The 19,100-nt window shown below is 39.3% G+C and overlaps 1 protein-coding gene across 1 annotated transcript in view; it reads right to left on the bottom strand.

Moving 5' to 3' along the window:
* Positions 1-1,729: 1,729 nt before the first annotated feature.
* FGF13 (fibroblast growth factor 13) overlaps positions 1,730-19,100 on the bottom strand; it is a 143,243-nt gene continuing 125,872 nt past the window's right edge. Inside the window, exons 4-5 of the mRNA XM_036270657.1 lie at positions 4,856-5,054; positions 1,730-3,124 (exon numbers count right to left, since the gene is read on the bottom strand). Coding sequence (XP_036126550.1) covers positions 2,988-3,124; positions 4,856-5,054 — 336 coding nt within the window. The 3' untranslated portion in view covers positions 1,730-2,987. The remainder of the gene's footprint in view (positions 3,125-4,855; positions 5,055-19,100) is intronic.

Here is a 19,100-nt window from a genome sequence, read left to right on the forward strand (position 1 = left end):
GGTCTCTCCAGACCGCAGGCCGACGCTCTAACCGCTGAGCCAAACCTGCCAGGGCCTAACACAGTTTTTTAAAATCCTCACCCGAGGACATTTTTTACATTAATCTTCAGATAGAACTGGAGGGAGATAGGGAGGAAGAGAGAGAGAGAGAAATAGAGAGAGAGAAACATCGATGTGAGAGAGACATCGATTTGTTGCCACCCGCACAACCCCAATCAGGGCTGGGGATGAAATGCAACCAAGGTACGTGCCCTTGGCCGGAAATGAATCCGGGACTCTTTGGTCCATGGGCGACGCTCTTATCGCCGAGCCATACCAGCCAGGGCTTAACACACATTTTTTAAAATCCCAAGGCAGGAATCAGTGTATGCCAGTGGTTCTCAGAGTGTGTTTCCCTAGATCCAGCAGCTTCAGCATTGCCTTGGAACTTGTTAGAAATCCAGTCTTGGGCCCATCCCAGACCTATTCAATCAAAACCTCTGGAAGTGGGGTTGAGCAAGGTGAGTCTTATAAGCCCTTCAGGTGTTTCTGATGTGTACAAAAGGTTTGAGGGCCAGTAATCTTTGCACTGCTTTCCAAAACTATTCTTTCATCAAACACGTGGCAGGGCTAATATAGTCTTTCATAAGAAATATTTTGTGTGTGTGTGTGTAATGAAAATGTGAAAACATTATCACTTGTAGGGAGTTTTTGTTTTTTTGTTTTTGGCAACTATTTGATTGCAGATTTATATAAACACCACTTTCTGTTAAAAACAACTTGAGGCAGCTCAAGAAAAATGCTGGCAGTAAAGGATCTTTCTGGGGTATTTTGACCACCTCTTATTGATGCCAGGCTTCCTTGAGACACCAATGTACAGATTTGTTTATTACCAGCAGATCTATGCTCTTCCAGAACAATGACGAAACCAATGCAGCAACAAAATAGTCAATAAACCAAACCTTAAAGTCCTTGGAGCAAGAGGGAGACAATGCACTCTTCTCTCTGATTAAAAATTAGCAAGATTTAATAGGGGACAGGGTTGAGTGAGTCTACTTCTGGTACATGGTACAAAGATACCTGAGTTTGCACTTCATGCAGGTAGACTTTAAAACTCAGGCAGGATGAGGGCTTAAGATGGAATCACAACTTGATGGGGCTCAGAGTTCCTGTTGGATGTGGCTGGAAATACCTTAGAATTGGGCAGCTTCTCTGTACAAAAGCATGCTGATTGTGGGTCCCAGTAATTTTATTTGATGGATGTCCTGCAAAGAATCATTCAATTATGTTTTACCTGTTTCTCCACTTTTACTCTCATATATCAACTACTCCTGAAACATGCATTGCCAGGCAATGGCAGCTTTGGGGAACTAGTGAATAGTCAACAACATTAAAACTGTTTACATTTCCTTTCAGCTCTCGAAGGTGAGAAGGACCTTAGATGTTTATTCCTACGTCTTCCCTCTACCCATAAAATGAGCAACAGAAAGGGAAAATAGTGTGAATGCCATAGAGAATACTAGAACATAGGTCTCATTTGTACAATTCCATCACTGAATGGGAACAAGAATTTTGGTTCCAATCTGAAGTCCAAATATAATAACTAGTACAACAAACACACTTTAAAGAGGGTTCGTGTTAATATGAATCTCTAGATTGTAGATTATCTGAGGGCAGTGATCTCATGTAAAATTCAACATTTAACTCCAGTTCGTGGTAATAGATACTCAACAAAGACATGTTAAATAAGTTTTCTTTGAATGAATATAAAGAGTTTATTCGGTGCATATTTGGGTATACAACAATAAATATTAAATATTTTTGTAATGTTTTTGTGTACAGGACAGAAAACTGCCTGTACGTGCCATGTCCACTTTTGGAACACAGATTTTAACAATTATTAATGCACAAAATCTTACATATCATGCAACTCTATGCCAAGATTCCAACTTGCTTCCATGCAACAGATATGAAGATGTAAATGGAAACCTAGCTAAGTCTTAAACACTTTTCCAGAAGCAAGTATAAGTATATGTTGTTTAGGGGTAACCAGTCTTAATATTTCCTTGTATACAATATTCGCGTGCCAAATACAATAACAAGAGGACTCATACACATAGAGATGAGACATTTGTTATTTTAACAACACAAAAGACAACATCACAGTTCCACAATTCCTGTCTTTACAGAAGAAACCACAACAGTAGTTTAACATGATAACACAAATGGAATTAAGAGAAATCTACACTTGAGAATAATATTTTGTTGTTTAAGTAATCTTTACTGACTTGGGTTGACAATGCAATTCAATTTCTGCACACAAAGTATAGCATAAGAACATGACCAGAATACTACAAATCTAAAAAAAAAAAAAGGTAAAATCACAAAAACACTGTTACCTTGAGCCTGAGATGCCAATTCAGATCCAACCCTGAATTTGGTTGATTTGGATTAAGTGACAGAGTCAACAGAACCACTGAATTTCAGATATCAGAAAGTTGCACTATACCAAAGTAAATAATGCATTTGAATCAAGCATAGATAGAAAACATTAAGCCAAGAAAATAACACAGTTCACATAATTTTGTTTGCCCCTACAAAACATTTAAGTGGTTAATCTTGTTTTGTTTTTGAAGAGCAATTGTGGTATTTAAAATTTTCTTGCTTGGAGGCCAAATTTTTATCAGCATCAGTGCTGTGAAACGATTGTGGTTTGTCATTCCCAAATTATAAGTGAGATCATGAGAAAATTGGGCAGTCCTTCTCCTGGATTTAGTTCACTGATAATGCTAAGTATTCTTTTGCACAAGCTCAATCTAAATTATGGGGCTTTAGTCTGAATGACAAAAGTTTAATGGCAGATAGAATAGTGAAGAATAGTGAACTCTGCCCATTTATTTGGTAAATGTCATTGACACATTTGAACTTTTGGGTGAAGGACTGCTAGAAGAATTCAACAGCACCTGGAGTAAGGTTCTGTTACAGAGCCCTTGTTTTGCCCTCACTGGCTACGTTGATTCATTGTGGCTCATGGATTTGCCTCCATTCAGCACTCCAGAGACACTTCTGCTTTTGGTTGGGGTTCCACTTCCGGATCGGGAGAACTCTGTGAGATCGTGTAGTGAAGGCTCCTTGTACATGGCCACTGAAAAGCACAGAGAAAGGGTGTCAAAAGCCTTTGAATGAGTATACCACACTGGTCCTCAACTTTTCTTCTGTACTTTAGGCCAAACATGAAAAATGCTGCTTTCACGGACTTAGTAGGAAGTGGACTGCATAAGATTAAACAAAATCTACTTTTGGTGAAACCATGTGTAAAGAATTATAATACCTAATTTCCATCACTTACAGTTATGTATATGGGAGGATTGATGAAAAATAGATTTAATAAAGCTTTTATAAGTTTAAATATGGTCTAGAGCAGTGGTTCTCAACCTTCCTAATGCTGCGACACTTTAATACAGTTCCTCATGTTGTGGTGGCCCCCAACCATAAAATTATTTTTGTTGCTACCTCATAACGGTTATTTTGCTACTGTTATGTCTTAGGCGACCCCTGTAAAAGGGTTGTTCGACCCCCAAAGGGGTCGCAACTCACAGGTTGAGAACCGCTGGTCTAGAGCATGCTGTGCAAGCCAAATGTTAAAAATATTTTAAAATGCTGATTTCTCTCATGCTTTAAAATAATACTCCCAAAGAGTCTAAATATTATCACAATTCTTAATGCAGTAAATGGTAAATATAATTATTGTTATGCAGTACTAGCTTATGTTTATGGAGCACTTACAATATGCTAAATACTGTTCTAAGTGCTCCCAATTCATATCTCTTTTAATCCACGTAAGAATCCTCTCACATACCGTCTCTTATCCATATTTTACAGATAAGGAGCTTGAGGCATACACATGACAATAATCTCTCCAGGACCATTTGGTTAGTAAAGGGTAAAGCTGGGATTTGAATCCAAGTAGTCTGGCTCCAAAAAAAAAAAAAAAAAAAATTGTGCTGTGAAGCAGTGCTGTATTGATTGACTGAGCAGTCTGTCCTACTTGAAACCCAAGTTTAACCCCAGGCCCTTTAACCTCTTGGAGGTCTTGCTATGCTTTGCCTGCATTTTCTATTACTTCTCCACCATGTCCTGCTACTTTTAACATCCCAGTCTTGCCCTGGCTGGTTTGGATCAGGGGTTGGAGCGTTGGCCTGCGGTCCAGAGAGATCCGGGTTCGGTTCCCTCTAGGGGCACGTATCTTGGTTGCAGTTTGTCCCCAGCCCTGGTTGGGTTGTGGGGGTGGCAACCACTTGGTGTGTCCTTTTCACGTCGATGTTTCTCTCTCTCTCCCACTCCATCTGAACAAAAAATTGAAAAATGTCCTCGAGTGAGGACAACCCCCCCAAAAAAAACAATAACATCCCAGTCTTTTGTAGCTCATTCCTATCGTCCACCCTTTCTAATTTGCTATTAATCTGCTAATAATGACTAGAAAATAAAACTATGAATGAAAATTGTTGGGACAATATTGTTTGGCCCCTAGGGAGTGTCCAGGGAGTTTTCCAATGAGTGTTAAGTGTATACATGTCTAAGCATCTGTTTTTCTGCCCAGTGACCATTCTGGCATAATTTGAGGTTCTTGGCTGTCTTGAATTAGCAATTAAACTATTTCCATACAAGTAAGGTGTTATTACATGTAGATCCTAAGGGAAAATTAAAATAAAGATGCTACTGTTGCTGCTTTAAGGTTTTAAATATTTAAAATGTTACTAAATTTTGTATAAGTGCCTTAATGTAGAAGAAGTATGTTCCATTTTCAAAAGTGTGATAAGGGACTGATTTAAATACATACTCATTTAATGCATAGCTCCTATAACATCAAGCTTACCTTTCAGTGGTTTGGGCAGAAAGTGAGCTGCAGGCTTGTTTTTCTTCACATGGTTTCCTTTCATGATTTCTCCTTCTTTGTTCAAACCCAGATACCACCCTCGGCCTGACTGCTGCTGGCGGTATATCATTGATGAATATGTCACGTAATAATTTTCAAACACGGATTCTTTAAATTTGCACTCAAGTGTGAAATGTTCCTACAAGAAAAGTAAATAAACTAAAGCTCAATATTTATAGCTATGAATTTCAAGGAGAATCATGTGATATTGCCCTTTAGAAGTTAAGAACATACTTTGTTAAAGCTTGTATGATTGTGTTCTATTTTAACAGCATAAACTATTATCATTGGAAAACAAGGCTATATATAGTGTTTTGTGTGATGCTTTAGAAAAAACACTAAGTGCAAGTGCTATTGACCAATGATTAGCTCTCTGTGTAATAAGATAATGGGAAAATTACAACCAGTCAGATAAGTATAATATATCTGACAAATACAAGAGCCAAAGATAAAAAAGACAAGCATAAAGCTGTCACATGCAGCTTTGTTTCCTTAAGGATTAAATATGAGAAAATAAACATTCAGTCCTTGTACTTAATTTTAATAGATTTTCCAATTAATATAAACTATAATTTTTAATCCCCCCAAACTGAAATCTGTGTTACAATGTTGGCTGCCTATATTTTCAGAGGATGCTACAAAGAAAGGATGCCTTTTATTTTTAGGTAAACCAAATTGATTTTTTTTTTTTTTTAGATCATTGGACCTTGACTTAAAAAATAACTTCCTCCTCACCCCCATTTTTACCTTACAGTAATGTTTACAAGCAAATCAATATAGAAGCAAGGAATTTGTAGTGATTTTATAAGTAGACATGAGAGAGAAGCCCAGCAGACTCTCAACCCTGGAATGTAATATTCCACCACATGCTTGATCATGTTTTCTTTGGACTTGCCCATACAAATGAAGGGCTCCTGACTCAATTGACTATTTCAGAAACAAAAAACGAAACAGAAACCTTCTTTCAAGTTTTGTGTATGACTGTGTATGCAATGAACAGCTATTTAAAATGGCCATTTATAAACAAAGTAAAATGAACAGCAAATTTTGATCCCTAAGTAATCCACAGAGTAGACGAGGATCTACTAAGAGTGAAAGATAATGAAGAAAATGCTAACTAAAGCTACATGTGACAGTGGCACCAAGAAAGACATTAGATTTTTGCTCATTTGCTGAGTTGTTATCAGGAATAACTTTTGATAAAACCCTAAAATATACCACCTTATAAAAATAGTGCAAACTTTCTGGACGCCAGTCCTTTCTTAACAATGCCTCCATGGTCCTACTTTCCTTCACTTTTGTATGAGATATCATTCTAAGCAATGTACACTACCTCAAGAACAGGATCTAAAGCACTCTCATAGAATCACTTATGCAAAGAGGGGCAGATTCCTCAAATTGGAGCTGTTTTTCTCTGAAAGTTAAACAATTGAACATATTTTTTTCCTGGGAATCCACAAAATCTGTCTCAATAATCTCACTGATTCACATCTGGCAGGCAGAGTCCACAGACTTTAATCATATTTTGGATTTATTTCTGCCTGGGACACACTTGATAAATCCTAAAAAGATTCACCTACATTCAACCTACCCAAGAAGAAACATACTTCCAAGAAAACTATTATGTTGTAGGAACCAAAATGTTCTGTTGATGGGCTGTGAAAACAACTCTCTGTAGGATTTTCAACATTAGGGAAAGCCAAGGAATGCCTACAAAGATATTTGACACAAAGTCTCCTCATTCCCTCCAGTGATGAGGACAATTGCACAGAATGTTGCTAAAATCCATTGGGAATTAAATCACCATTTTGAAGGGAAAATCTCATTGTTGGAGAGTGGATTTTAGATTCATAAAGAGTCAAAATTCATTCAAAAATAAATATGGTGAATAACACATGTGCTTTAGGTGAGTAATTCTGTGCATTCATATCAACATACTATATGACTGATTACAACATGATGAGGTGAGATCATTGTGTTCTCTAAGGCAGGTCCCAAAAAAGGGTTGCATTTAAAGTCTTGTGTGATCACAGCATTCATTCATTTACTCATTTATTCATTTGTCCATTCATATACACACATATTCTGACAATCCATTATATGCTTGAGTGATATTAAACTTTATAGATGAATAGGATGTGGCCTCAGAAATCTTATCATATATTTTCAGGAGTCAGACATATACCTAAATAACCTGGACACAGGTTTTGCTGCCATTGAGTACAGAAAAGGAGGCATGAAGGAGATGTTGTGTGAGAATAGAGAAAACCTGACAATTCTGATTGGGGGACTGGGGAGTGGTGGGATTTACAAATATGGTATTACTGCATCTGAGCCTTGAAGGATGGGTAGAAATTCAAAACAGAAAAAGAATAATAATATTTGAAGCACAGAGCTAAACTTCTCTAAACTCCACTTTCTGTGTCCCCTGTCTCAGTAATCACAGTCCACTATCCTGACAATTGCTATAACTTAAAACTTTCAGGGACCTTAATGTTCTTCCACATGCTCCCCCAGTCCATGATCTTGACCTTCCATTCCCATTGCCACTGCTCTAGTTTGTCCCCTTATTACCTCTTCACTGGCCTGCTGTAATAACTTGCCAACTCGTCTCTCCCCTTCTGCTAAAAGATTTCCCTCCTAACACAAAGTTCTATTCCTCAGGAACTTTTGACGATATCACCATGCCTCTAATAAAAATGACAACTTGATGTTACATTTAAAATTCTCCACAATTCTGTCACAACCATGGCTTCAGTTTCATCTTTTACCACAGCACTGTGCGTGGCTTTGGACCTTTACAGATGCCATTCATTTTAGAATGTAATTCTATCTCTATCTACTGGCTTCCCCCTCATTCCTCAAGGCCTTGCTCAAATATGACTTCCTCTGTAATCACATTTGATCTCTTTCAGTCAGAGTAGTTGTATTTGTGCTTTCACAAACTCTAGCTAGATCTCCAGCTTTGCCCTGTGACTCAGGCTCATGCTCGATTGGCTCCAAACAGCAGCAGACTTGTCTTATTTCTGAATCCACCTTACACCTTCATAAATGGCTGGTCATATTACTTAGCACACAGTAGACCACTGATTATTGTTTATCGGATTTGAATTTCAGAGATTCAGATTTAAGTATTGCAAATTCCAGGATTCAGAAGTATCAACCAGTAAAAAGTCTGCAGGGAATTTTCCCTAATACTGAAATCAGATCATTTGTGCATTACTTAGTGTCTGTTACAAATAACAGCTACTACACAGATACTAGCACCTACAACATTAGGAGGAAAAACTTGGAAATTGTTACAACTACTAGAAAATGGAAAGAAGGATACAGTGAACTGAATGCTCTGTCACAACCTGGCAATTTATTAGTCATCACCACTAAATTTGGACTAAAACCTCAGTAGAAAGGGAGGAAAATGAGGGTAAAAAGACTGTAGAAGCAATCAAAGAAGTGTTCTGTTCTATGTCTGTGACACTGTCATTTTATCTAGTGTTGGAATAAATAGGCAGAAGAAGCTTGATTTCTATGTAATGTGTGAAAAATAAATAAATGAATCAATGAACTAAAAAGATGTCAAGCATTCCCTGAACAGACACCAAGAAATTACTTAGTATGAGTACAAAAGAAAAGGGGCTTTATATCTTAAAACTTTTTATGCATTGATTTCTCTTAAAAGTTGTTTATCTCTTGCATATCTTTCTTTTTTCAGAGAAATAACATCTTTTTAGTTCATGAAATAATCAGTCTGTCTCTCTGCATCATTTCTCTTCTTACTGAAGTTCAAAATAGTTCTTTTTCAGTGAATATTGAACCGTGTGTGTACCGTGTGTGTGTGTATCACGTGCACGCGTGTGTGTTCAAAGTTTTATTTTTTCTGGGGTATTTATTAAATAAATAATTTCTACTACTTTTTAAAATTGAATTTATTGGGGTGCCATTGGTTAATAAAATTATATAGGTTTCAGGTATACAATTCTGCAATACATTATCTGTACACTGTATTGTATGTTTACCATGCCAAGTCAAGTATTCTTCTATCACCATTTATCCCCTTATACCCTCTTCTACCTTCCTCCACCATACTGTTGTCTGTTTCTATGAGTTCTTTTTTTTTTACTTAATCCCTTCACCTTTTCTCATTCAGCTTCACAACCTCCCTCCTGTCTGAACAGCTGCCAGTCTGTTCTCTGTACCCCTGTGTCTGTTTCTATTTTGTTTGTCAGTTTATGTTGTTCATTAGATTCCACAGATAAGTGAGATCACGTGACACTTGTATTTCTCTGACTGGCTTATTTCACTTAGGATAATACTCCCCAGCTGGTGAATATTGAACCTTTTTTTTCTAAGAAATACATACCACCTAGTTACAATGATTATATGTTGGGTAAGGAATCAATAATCCATATTTTCAGAATGAGCATATCCAGAAGCAAGGTCTAGCACTTCCTTTTACCAGTTTACTCACTATTAAGGAGACATAGTTATTTAGAGGTTGAACTATCACTGGTGAGGGGAAAAAACAATAACAACAACAACAACAACAACAAAAACATGTGAAACCCTCTGTATCAGGTCAATAGGGCATACTGGACAATACTTGCAGCCACAAATGATAATGGTCAGCTGTCCTTTCCAGGAATCTTAGACCTACACACAGACTTTGAGAATCAAGTAAAGAAAGTATTTACACAATCAGTAATGTTATTTGCAATTAACCACCAGATCCAATGGTGTGCCAGAAAACATCTTTGTCCCAGAACAAAAGACTTTGGACCTGTGCAAATTACTATTCTCTGTTAGTGTCAGAAGAATCAATAGCCCTGGCCAGTTTGGTTTAGTGGTCGAGCAATGGCCTGCGGACCAGAGAGTCCCGGGTTTAGTTCCCACTAGAGGCACGTACCACAAAAAAAAAAGAAAAAAGAAAAAAAAAAAAAAGAAGCAATAGTGCCCTGGGTTGCCTCTGGCACTAACAGCAAAGTACAGAGAAGGATGCAATACCTCTCTGCTCTCGGGAATTTGAGCCAAGTCAGAAGGAGCATGGGTTGTGATGGTGGCTTCCCTGAAGGGAGCCAACTAAGTGCCATGCCATTTTGAGGCAATGTGTAGCTACATTCTCAGTAGCCATAACCAAAAAGGTGAGGGCTAAAATATATCCATATATAATTAATGTCATCTCAGTGCCTTAAATACATCTAGAATACCAAAAGATACACACGATGACCAAATGCCTTCTTTTTTTAAATTTATTTTTATCTTTACCTGAGGACATTTTTGCATTTATCTTCAGACAGAGCAGGAGGGGGAAAGGGAGGAAGAGAGAGAGAGAAACATTGACATGAGAGAGACACATCAAGTGGTTGCCATCCACACAACCCCAACCGGGGCCAGAGGCAAACTGCAACCGAGGTACCTGCCCTTAGCAGGAACAGAACCCGGGTCTCTCTGGACCATGGGCCAACACTCTAATCACTGAGCTAAACCGGCCAGGGCCTAAATGCCTCACTGATTAAAAGAAGCAATTTGGCAAGCATAGGCATCAATAGCAGATTTTTCATACTTTCCCCCATGCTTTGTATTTTCAGCTATGGTCCCACCGATAGAGTGGCAGTGTTTCATTTGAGTCTGTATCTCAGTAGAATGTCAAGCTTTGAGGATTGCCATGTATATTAGGTTTCCTTTTAACACATTTCTCTTAAAAGGAATATTTTTACATGGGTTGCACTGATTCCCTTGGATCTTGAGAGAGCAAAAGAATGCACCGAGGTTGTCCATACATAAAATGACAGGACTATGCCCCTAGATGTTAAACAAAGCCTGAGATAACAATATTTCACAGTAAGTATAGTCTTTCATATATGTTTATGCTATGCCAAGTGCACACATTCTGGTATAGATTAATGTTCTCAGTATATTTGGTTTTATTCATATGTAACATTTTGTAAAGCAGGCATCACAAAACAAGAAATAAAAACAATTTATAATATGAGTGGGCATTTTAATAAACTTTTAAAAATGAACCTAGTAACACATAATATCCTCTTTTCAGCAGGCTCTAGAAACATACTACAATTAATCTATTTTCCCCTTTAATCCTCTCCCCTCCTTAGTCTATTTTCCCCTTTAATCCTCTCCCCTCCTTTGCTTTTCTTTCTGCTTCCAGTCACATTTTCAGTGCCTCAACAATTCAATTAATTTAACAATTACTGCCGATCGCAAGGGTCACTCTTCTAACTCTTAGCTGTGTTCTGATGACACTTAATTTTCTAGATTTAAAGTTAGCGGGTTATTTAAGCAGGTCTGACTTGCACACATCAATTATTTCCAAGTCTAATGAAAATTATATGCAGATTAAAATTAGATTTTCAATTCTGTTAAAAAAGAATAGAACCTTAAATTATAAATCATACCCATGGAGGTAACACTGTAACTACCTCTATTCTCTATGTAGGCTTCCCCTTTATCAGTGATTTCAAAATCTAGGATTAATTGTTATATTCAGGACTTTGTTATTCTCTCCCACAGTATATTTGATGTGCATAAATTTCATTATTACAAGATCAAAACATGGGAAGGGAGAGGCTGGGGAAGAAGGAATCAACCCTCACCCAGTACACTGTAGCTAAGCAAAATTATTAATTCATGATAAACAGAGAATAGTTTGTTCATTAATATATCCTCTGTACTGTAGGATACTTGAGGCAGCTCCTAGAGTAAGGTCTAGCTTATAGACAATGATCAATACACATGTGATGGAATAAATAAGTGAAATAATTCAATATCATATAAAGAGAACCTGCAAGCTCCCTTGTACATATTCAAAAGGGGTTAAACATGGCACTATATAAAAAACAGCTGTTTTATAGCAGAGACTGACAAGTTCAAACTTTCCTGAAAAGGTAGAAAGAGTAGGTGATAAAAAGAGGAAAGCTGCCTACCAATAAATTCAATTTAAAAAACTGAAGATGGAGGAAGAGAAAAGTATGGTTATAAGGGAAGGAAGGAGGAAAGGAAGAGAGGGAGGAAGAGAAGAGGGAATAATAAAGACAAAATAGTGCTTAAGCTGCAAGAATAAAGAGATTTCCTGCTAACCAAGTATAAGGTTTACACTGTTGGTCTTCAGGTCTGTAAATAACTAAATATTTCAGTTAAATTAATTACTTTGCTTTTTGTAAAATGTGAGGGAAAATATACCAGCCTGATGACCTTACTGAATTTGTCCTTCGGGGATCCAATGAGATAATGTATGCATAAGAAGCTCTGAAAAATTTAGAGCTCCAGAAACGTGAAATATGTGATTCCTTCTGGTAGTACATATCTAGAAAACCAGGGAAAAATCAATGAATGAATAATCTTCTTTCAAGGTCCTTTTTCACTTATGGAATCAATTTTTTTTACAAAAAAGGGTCTAGAAGATGGCGGCAGGCAGGAACAGAGGGAGGGTGAGTGTGTGAGAGAGTGAGCGAGTGTGTGAAAGAGTGTGAGAAGACGTGAAGGTGGGCCATGAAACCCGAGCAGTGCAGAGACTCAGAGCAAAAAGTCCCTGTGCGGTGGATAGGAACAGCTGGAGACCATGGTAAGCAGCCCTTCAGAGCGCTTCTCCCTACCTTGGAGAGGACCCACCATTTTGGAGGATCCCGGGACTTCCCTGGGAGGAGGCAGTGGGAGCGGTTAGGGCCCAGCAATCTGAGCCCAACAACGCACATGGCACCATCAGACAAGTGGACACTCTGTGTCAACACAGACAGTTGCACTGTAGTGGAGCTCCCAAGGTGCCAGTCGCAGAAGCCGCAGTCAGTCTGGAGCCCAGCACCATCCCCCATAGTAGCATCACAATCAGAGTCAAGATATAGCCCCAGCAACAGAGACTGGGGAGGAGACATCTATTACCAGGCAACAGAAGCACAGACCAGCAGCTGAGACCCATCCCCAAAAACTACAACACAAGCTGAGCAGGAGTTCAGCCCCAAAGGGCAACAGCACTCCCCAGACTCCAGCGGCAGGACCTGGGGCTCCACAGAGGCCTGTGCAGTCCAGTAGCTCACAAGAACAGTGGGAAGCCAACCCAAGAGAGACAGGTGCTATCCAGCTGCCAGCCCATGGGGCCTGCAGGGTGTGGGGGCACCAGAGAGGCCTGTGTGACCCAGCAGGGACTGTGCTATCCAGTTAACCATGGGACCTCCGGGGTGCTGAAGCACCAGAGAGGCCTGAGCGACACAGCAGGGATTGTGTAATGTAGTTACCTTCCTGATCTGAGGGATGCTGCAACACCAGAAAGGCCTGCAAGACACAGCAGGGGCTGCCATCCAGCTACCCATGGAACCTGCAGGGTGCTGGGGTACCAGGAAAGCCTGTGAGACCCAGCTGAACACAGACAGGCATAGAAGATGTGAAAAAAAAAAAGGCGGAGTGAATAGAAGCTACTCAGAGGATCTCCCAGGACCTAATGGGAATTACAACCAAAATAAAGACAAATCCTCGAAAAAAAAGCAACAGAAAAGCAGCAGGACAGGACCATATAACCAGGGACACTGGTAGGATATGCGGAGACACAAGAGGGTGGCTAGCTGGGAGCGCAGAGACACCAGCAGTCTTAGCTGTGAGCAGTGCCCGTGGGAAATAAAGACCAAAATCACTCCACAATGCAGAGAGCCAGGACAGAGTGCCGAACTAGCCACAGCCACTCACCTGGGGGCTACGGCAGAGAGAAGGCAGACTGGGCTAAAACTCTGTGGGGACACCCGGGATTTGGAGGGCACTCAAAGTTTTTGCAGAGTTGAGGCCACAAAGGACGCTGGCCAGTGTGCTCCTTCCCCAAGCTGTGGGGATAAGCAGTAACCCACGCCCCGACCTCGGAGATTCAGCCTTTCCCAGGTGAGGCAAAGATATGCAAATTGAAGCTTATTAATAACCAGCATATATCCCACACTCTGGATATCTGCTTATGCAGAACACCAGGGCTACATTCCAAGGCACTGAATAACTGGGACTACCAGCCACCAGAAAAACACTAGAGGATAATTGAACCTTTCCTGGGCTTACAAATCTACCCAGGAAAGGAAGACTTGACGGTGGTGTTTAACATGGGAACACCCAGGCTCATCCAACCCAATAGAGGGAGCCACAAACAGAAGAACACCAACACCCACAGGGAAAATTTGGCAGGCTCTAAAACCCACTGAAATAGCCAAAATGGTGAAACAAGGAAGCAAATCCCAAATGAAATAACAAGAGAACACTATCAAAAATGAGATCAATGAAATGTAGCTAAGCAAATTATCAGAGGTAGAGTTCAGAGCCATGATCTTGAGGAAGCTCAAAAGCATGAGTAAGGACAACAGCACCATGAGTGAAGATACAGAAATATTGATAACCAACTAAGTGGAAATAGAGAACGACACAGTAGAAATTAAGAACACATTGGAGGACTAACCAGCAGAGTAGAGGAAGCTGAGGACCGGATAAGAAAATTAGACAACAGGGTAGAAAAAATAAACCAATCAGAAAACAAAAAAATAAAAAAAAACACAATTAATAAAAAGAGGAAAACAGCTTAAGAGAACTGTGGGACAACTGAAAATGCAATAACATTCACATAATTGTAGTCCCAGAAGAGGAATAAAACAGGCAAGGGTTAGAGAATATATTTGAAGAAATAGTGACAGAAAACTTTCCTAACTTGGTGAAGGAAGAAGGCACTCCAGTTCAAGAAGCACAGAGAGAACCAGGTAAGAAGAACCCAAACAGGCCCACACCAAGACACATAGTAATTAAAACGCCAAAAATTAAAGACAAAGAGAGAATCCTAAAGGCAGCAAGAAATAAGCAACAGGTTGCCTACAAAAGAAACCCCATAAGGCTCTCAGCTGATTTCTCAATAGAAACACTACAGGACAGAAGGGTATGGCATGAGGTAATCAAGGTGATGAAATACAAGGACCTGAATCCAAGACTACTCTATCCAGAAAGGGTATCATTCAAAATAGAAGGTCAAATAAAAAGCTTTCCAGACTAAAAAAAAAAAAAAAAAAAAAAAAAAAAGACTAAGGGAATATATTAACACCAAACCACCACTGCAAGGTATGCTAAAAGGACTGTTGTAATAAGTACAGGAAATAGGAAGAAAAATAGAAACACACTAAACAAAAATGGCAAGAAATAAGTGCATATCAATTATCACCTTAAATGTGAATGGTTTGAATGCTCCAATGAAAAGACACAATGTAGCTGACTGGATAAGAAAGCATGACTCACATATGAGTTGTTTACAAGAGACACACCTCACAATAAAAGACTCACACAGATTGAAAGTGAAGGGATGGAAAAAAATCTTTCAAGCAAACAGAATGCAAAAAAAGCTGGGGTAGCAATACTCATATCTGATAAAATAGAGTGGAGTAAGGACAGCCTCTTTAATAAATGGTGTTGGAAAAATTGGACAGCTACATGCAAACAAATGAAACTAGACCATCTACTTACACCATACACAAGAATAAACTCAAAATGGATAAAAGACTTAAATGTGACTCATGAATCAATAAAACTTCTAGAAGAAACTGTAGGCAACAAAATTTAAGACATCATACGCGGCAGAATTTTCACTGATACATCACCTAAGGCAACAGGAACAAAGAAAAAATGAACACAAGGGACTACATCAAACTCAAAAGCTTCTGCACAGCAAAAGATACAATCTTCAAAATGGAAAGGCGACCCACTGTATGGGATTGCATAATTGCCAATGATATATCTGATAAGGGGTTAATTTCCAATATATATAGAGTGCTCATACAGCTCAACAAATGGAAAACAAATAGTCCAATTAAAAATGGATAGAGAGGTGAGAGGAAAAATGGCAGCGGAGTGAACGGAAGCTACACAGACCGTCTCCCAGAACCAAACTGGAATTACAACTATAACACAGACAAATCGACGGGAAAAACCAACAGAAAAGCAGCTTGTGAGGACCATACAACAAGGGACACTAACTCCATCCCGGTAGGCTTGCGAAGGCACGAGACGGGGGCTGGGAGCCCACGGTCAGCAGCTCGGCAGCGGCCTTAGCTGGGAGCAGCGCCCTCGGGTTACACTCCCAGGTGGCTACACAACGCAGCCGGGACAGAGGCTGAAACAGCCACAGCCACTCACCTTGGGCTCTGGCAGAGGGAGGGCAGACTGGACTGGAGCTGTGTGGGGACACTCGGGATCTGGAGGACGCTCAGAGCTTTGGCTGAGTGCAGACACGCAGGATGGTGGCCATCTTGCTCCTTCCTAGGGCTCTGAGGAGAGGCAGCAGCCCCTCCCTCGGAGATCCAACCCCACCCTGTGGGCCATTGAACTGCTAATTGAGGCTCACTAACAACCAGCATCTGCCCCACCCTCGTGAAAGCCACTTGGCTGAGTACCAGAGGGAGTTTTTCAATAAACTGACAACCCAAAACTCATCAAGTAACCTAGACTGCTAGCCTCCAGGCAAAAAGCTAGAGGATAACAGTAACTTTCCTGGGCTGGCAACTTTAACCAGGAAAGTAAGACTTGACAGTGGTATTCAACGTGGGTCCTCCCATGCTCACCTAAACACAGGAGAGGGAGCCACAAACAGCAGAACACCAACATCCACAGGGAGACCTTGACAGGCTCCAAAGCCCACAGTGATAGCCAAAATGGTGAAACACAGAAACAGAGGCCAAATCAAAGAGCAAGAGACCTTCACCAAAGATGAGATCAATGTGGAGCAATTAGGCATGTTAACAGAGCTAGAATTCAGAGCCATGATCTTGAGGAAGCTGAACAGCATAAATAAGGACATAGAGACACTTAAAATAAGCCAATTGGAAATTAAAAACCAACAAGAAGATATAAAAAATGACATATCAGAAATGAAAAACACATTGGAAGGTGTAAAAAGCAGAGTAGAGGAAGCTGACGACCGGATCAGTGAATTAGAAGAAAGGGTAGAAAAAAATCAACCAGCAGAAAAAACTATTAAAAAACAGGAAGACAACTTAAGAGAACTATGGGACCACTGGAAACGTAATAATATTCGCATCATAGGAGTCCGGGAAGAAGAAGAAAATGAGCAAGGTATTGAGAATATATTCCAAAAAATAGTGACAGAAAACTTCCCTAATTTGGTGAAGGAAGAAGGCATTCAAGTCCAAGAAGCACAGAGAGTCCCAAGTAAGAAGAACTCAAACAGGCCCACACCAAGACACATAGTAATTAAAATGCCACCAATTAAAGACAAAGAGAGAATCCTAAAAGCAGTAGGAGATAAGCAACAGGTTACCTACAAAGGGAACCCCATAAGGCTCTCAGCTGACTTCTCACAAGAAACACTACAGGCCAGAAGAGAATGGCATGAAGTAATCAAAGTCATGAAAAACAAGAATCTGAATCCAAGACTACTCTACCCAGCAATGCTATCATTCAAAATAGAAGGTCAAATAAAGAGCTTCCCAGACAAAAAAAGGCTAAGGGAATACATTAGCAGCAAACCAGCACTGCAACAAATGTTAAAAGGACTGCTGTAATTAGCAGTAGAAATGGGAAGAAAAGTAGGACCACACTAAACAAAAATGGCAATAAATAAGTACATATCAATAATCACCTTAAACATAAATGGATTGAATGCTCCCATAAAAAGACACAGAGTAGCTGATTGGATAAGAAAGCATGACTCATCTATACGTTGTTTACAAGAGACCCACCTCTCAACAAAAGACTCACATAGGTTGAAAGTGAAGGGATGGAAAAAAATTCTCCAAGCAAATGGAAAGTAAAAAAAAGCTGGGGTAGCAATTCTCATATCTGATAAAATAGATTTCAAAATGAAGACCATAACTAGAGACAAAGAAGGCCACTATATAATATTGAAAGGATCTATCCAACAGGAAGATATAACCTTGATCAACATATATGCACCCAATATAAGAGCACCAAAATATATTAAAAATCTTCTGGAGGACTTCCAAGGAGAAATCAACAACAATACAATAATAGTAGGGGACTTCAACACCCCATTGACAGCACTGGATAGATCCTCTAGACAAAAAATTAGCAAAGAAACAGAGACTCTAAATGAAGCACTAGACCAAATGGATTTAATAGGTACCTACAGAGAATTACACCTCAAAAATACAGAATACACATTCTTCTCAAGTGCACATGGGACATTCTCAAAGATAGACCACATGATAGGACACAAACTAAATCTCTACAAGTTCAAGAAGATTGAAATCATATCAAGCATCTTCTCAGATCACAATGGCATGAAACTAGAAATCAATTGGAACAAGATCATGCAAAGACATTTGAACACATGGAGGCTAAACAGCATGTAATTAAACAATGAATGGGTCACCAAGGAGATCAAGGAAGAAATTAAAAACTTCCTGGAAACCAATGAAAATGAATACACAACAACACAAAATCTCTGGGATGCAGTGAAAGCAGTTCTGAGAGGGAAGTTCATAGCACTACAGGCCTACCTCAAAAAACAATAAAAATTTCTAATTGACTGTCTAAGCTCACAACTTAAAGAATTAGAAAGCAAACAAAAAGAAAACCCCAGAGCAAGTAGAAGGAAGGAAATAGTAAAGATCAGAGCAGAAATAAATGACATAGAGACAAAAAAAAAAAAAAAATTCAAAGGATCAATAAAACAAAGAGCTGGTTTTTCGAAAAGATAAAGAAGATTGGTGGACCCTTAGCTAGACTCACCAAGAAACAAAGAGAGAGAATCCAAATACACAAAATCAGAAATGAAAGAGGAGAAGTAACAACCAACACCTTGGAAATACAAAAGATCGTTAACAACTACTATGAAAAACTATATGGCAACAAATTCGACAATCTAAGCGAAGTGGACAAATTTCTAGAAACACACAGTCTCCCAAAACTATTCCCGGAAGAGATAGAAAACTTGAACAAACCAATAACAACTAAGTTAATTGAAGAGGTAAGCAAGACTCTCCCAGCAAACAAAAGCCCAGGCCCAGATGGCTTCACAGGGGAGTTTTACCGAACATTCAAAAAAGAACTAACACCCATTCTCCGCACACTCTTTCAAAAAATTCAAGAAGAAGGAAGACTTCCAATCTCATTCTATGAAGCCAGCATAATTCTAATTCCAAAACCAGAAAAAGACACTACAAAGAAAGAAAACTACAGGCCAATATCGCTG

This window comes from Molossus molossus, unplaced genomic scaffold (genome assembly GCF_014108415.1).
Source record: "Molossus molossus isolate mMolMol1 unplaced genomic scaffold, mMolMol1.p scaffold_m16_p_2, whole genome shotgun sequence".
In the NCBI taxonomy this organism is placed as follows: domain Eukaryota; kingdom Metazoa; phylum Chordata; class Mammalia; order Chiroptera; family Molossidae; genus Molossus; species Molossus molossus.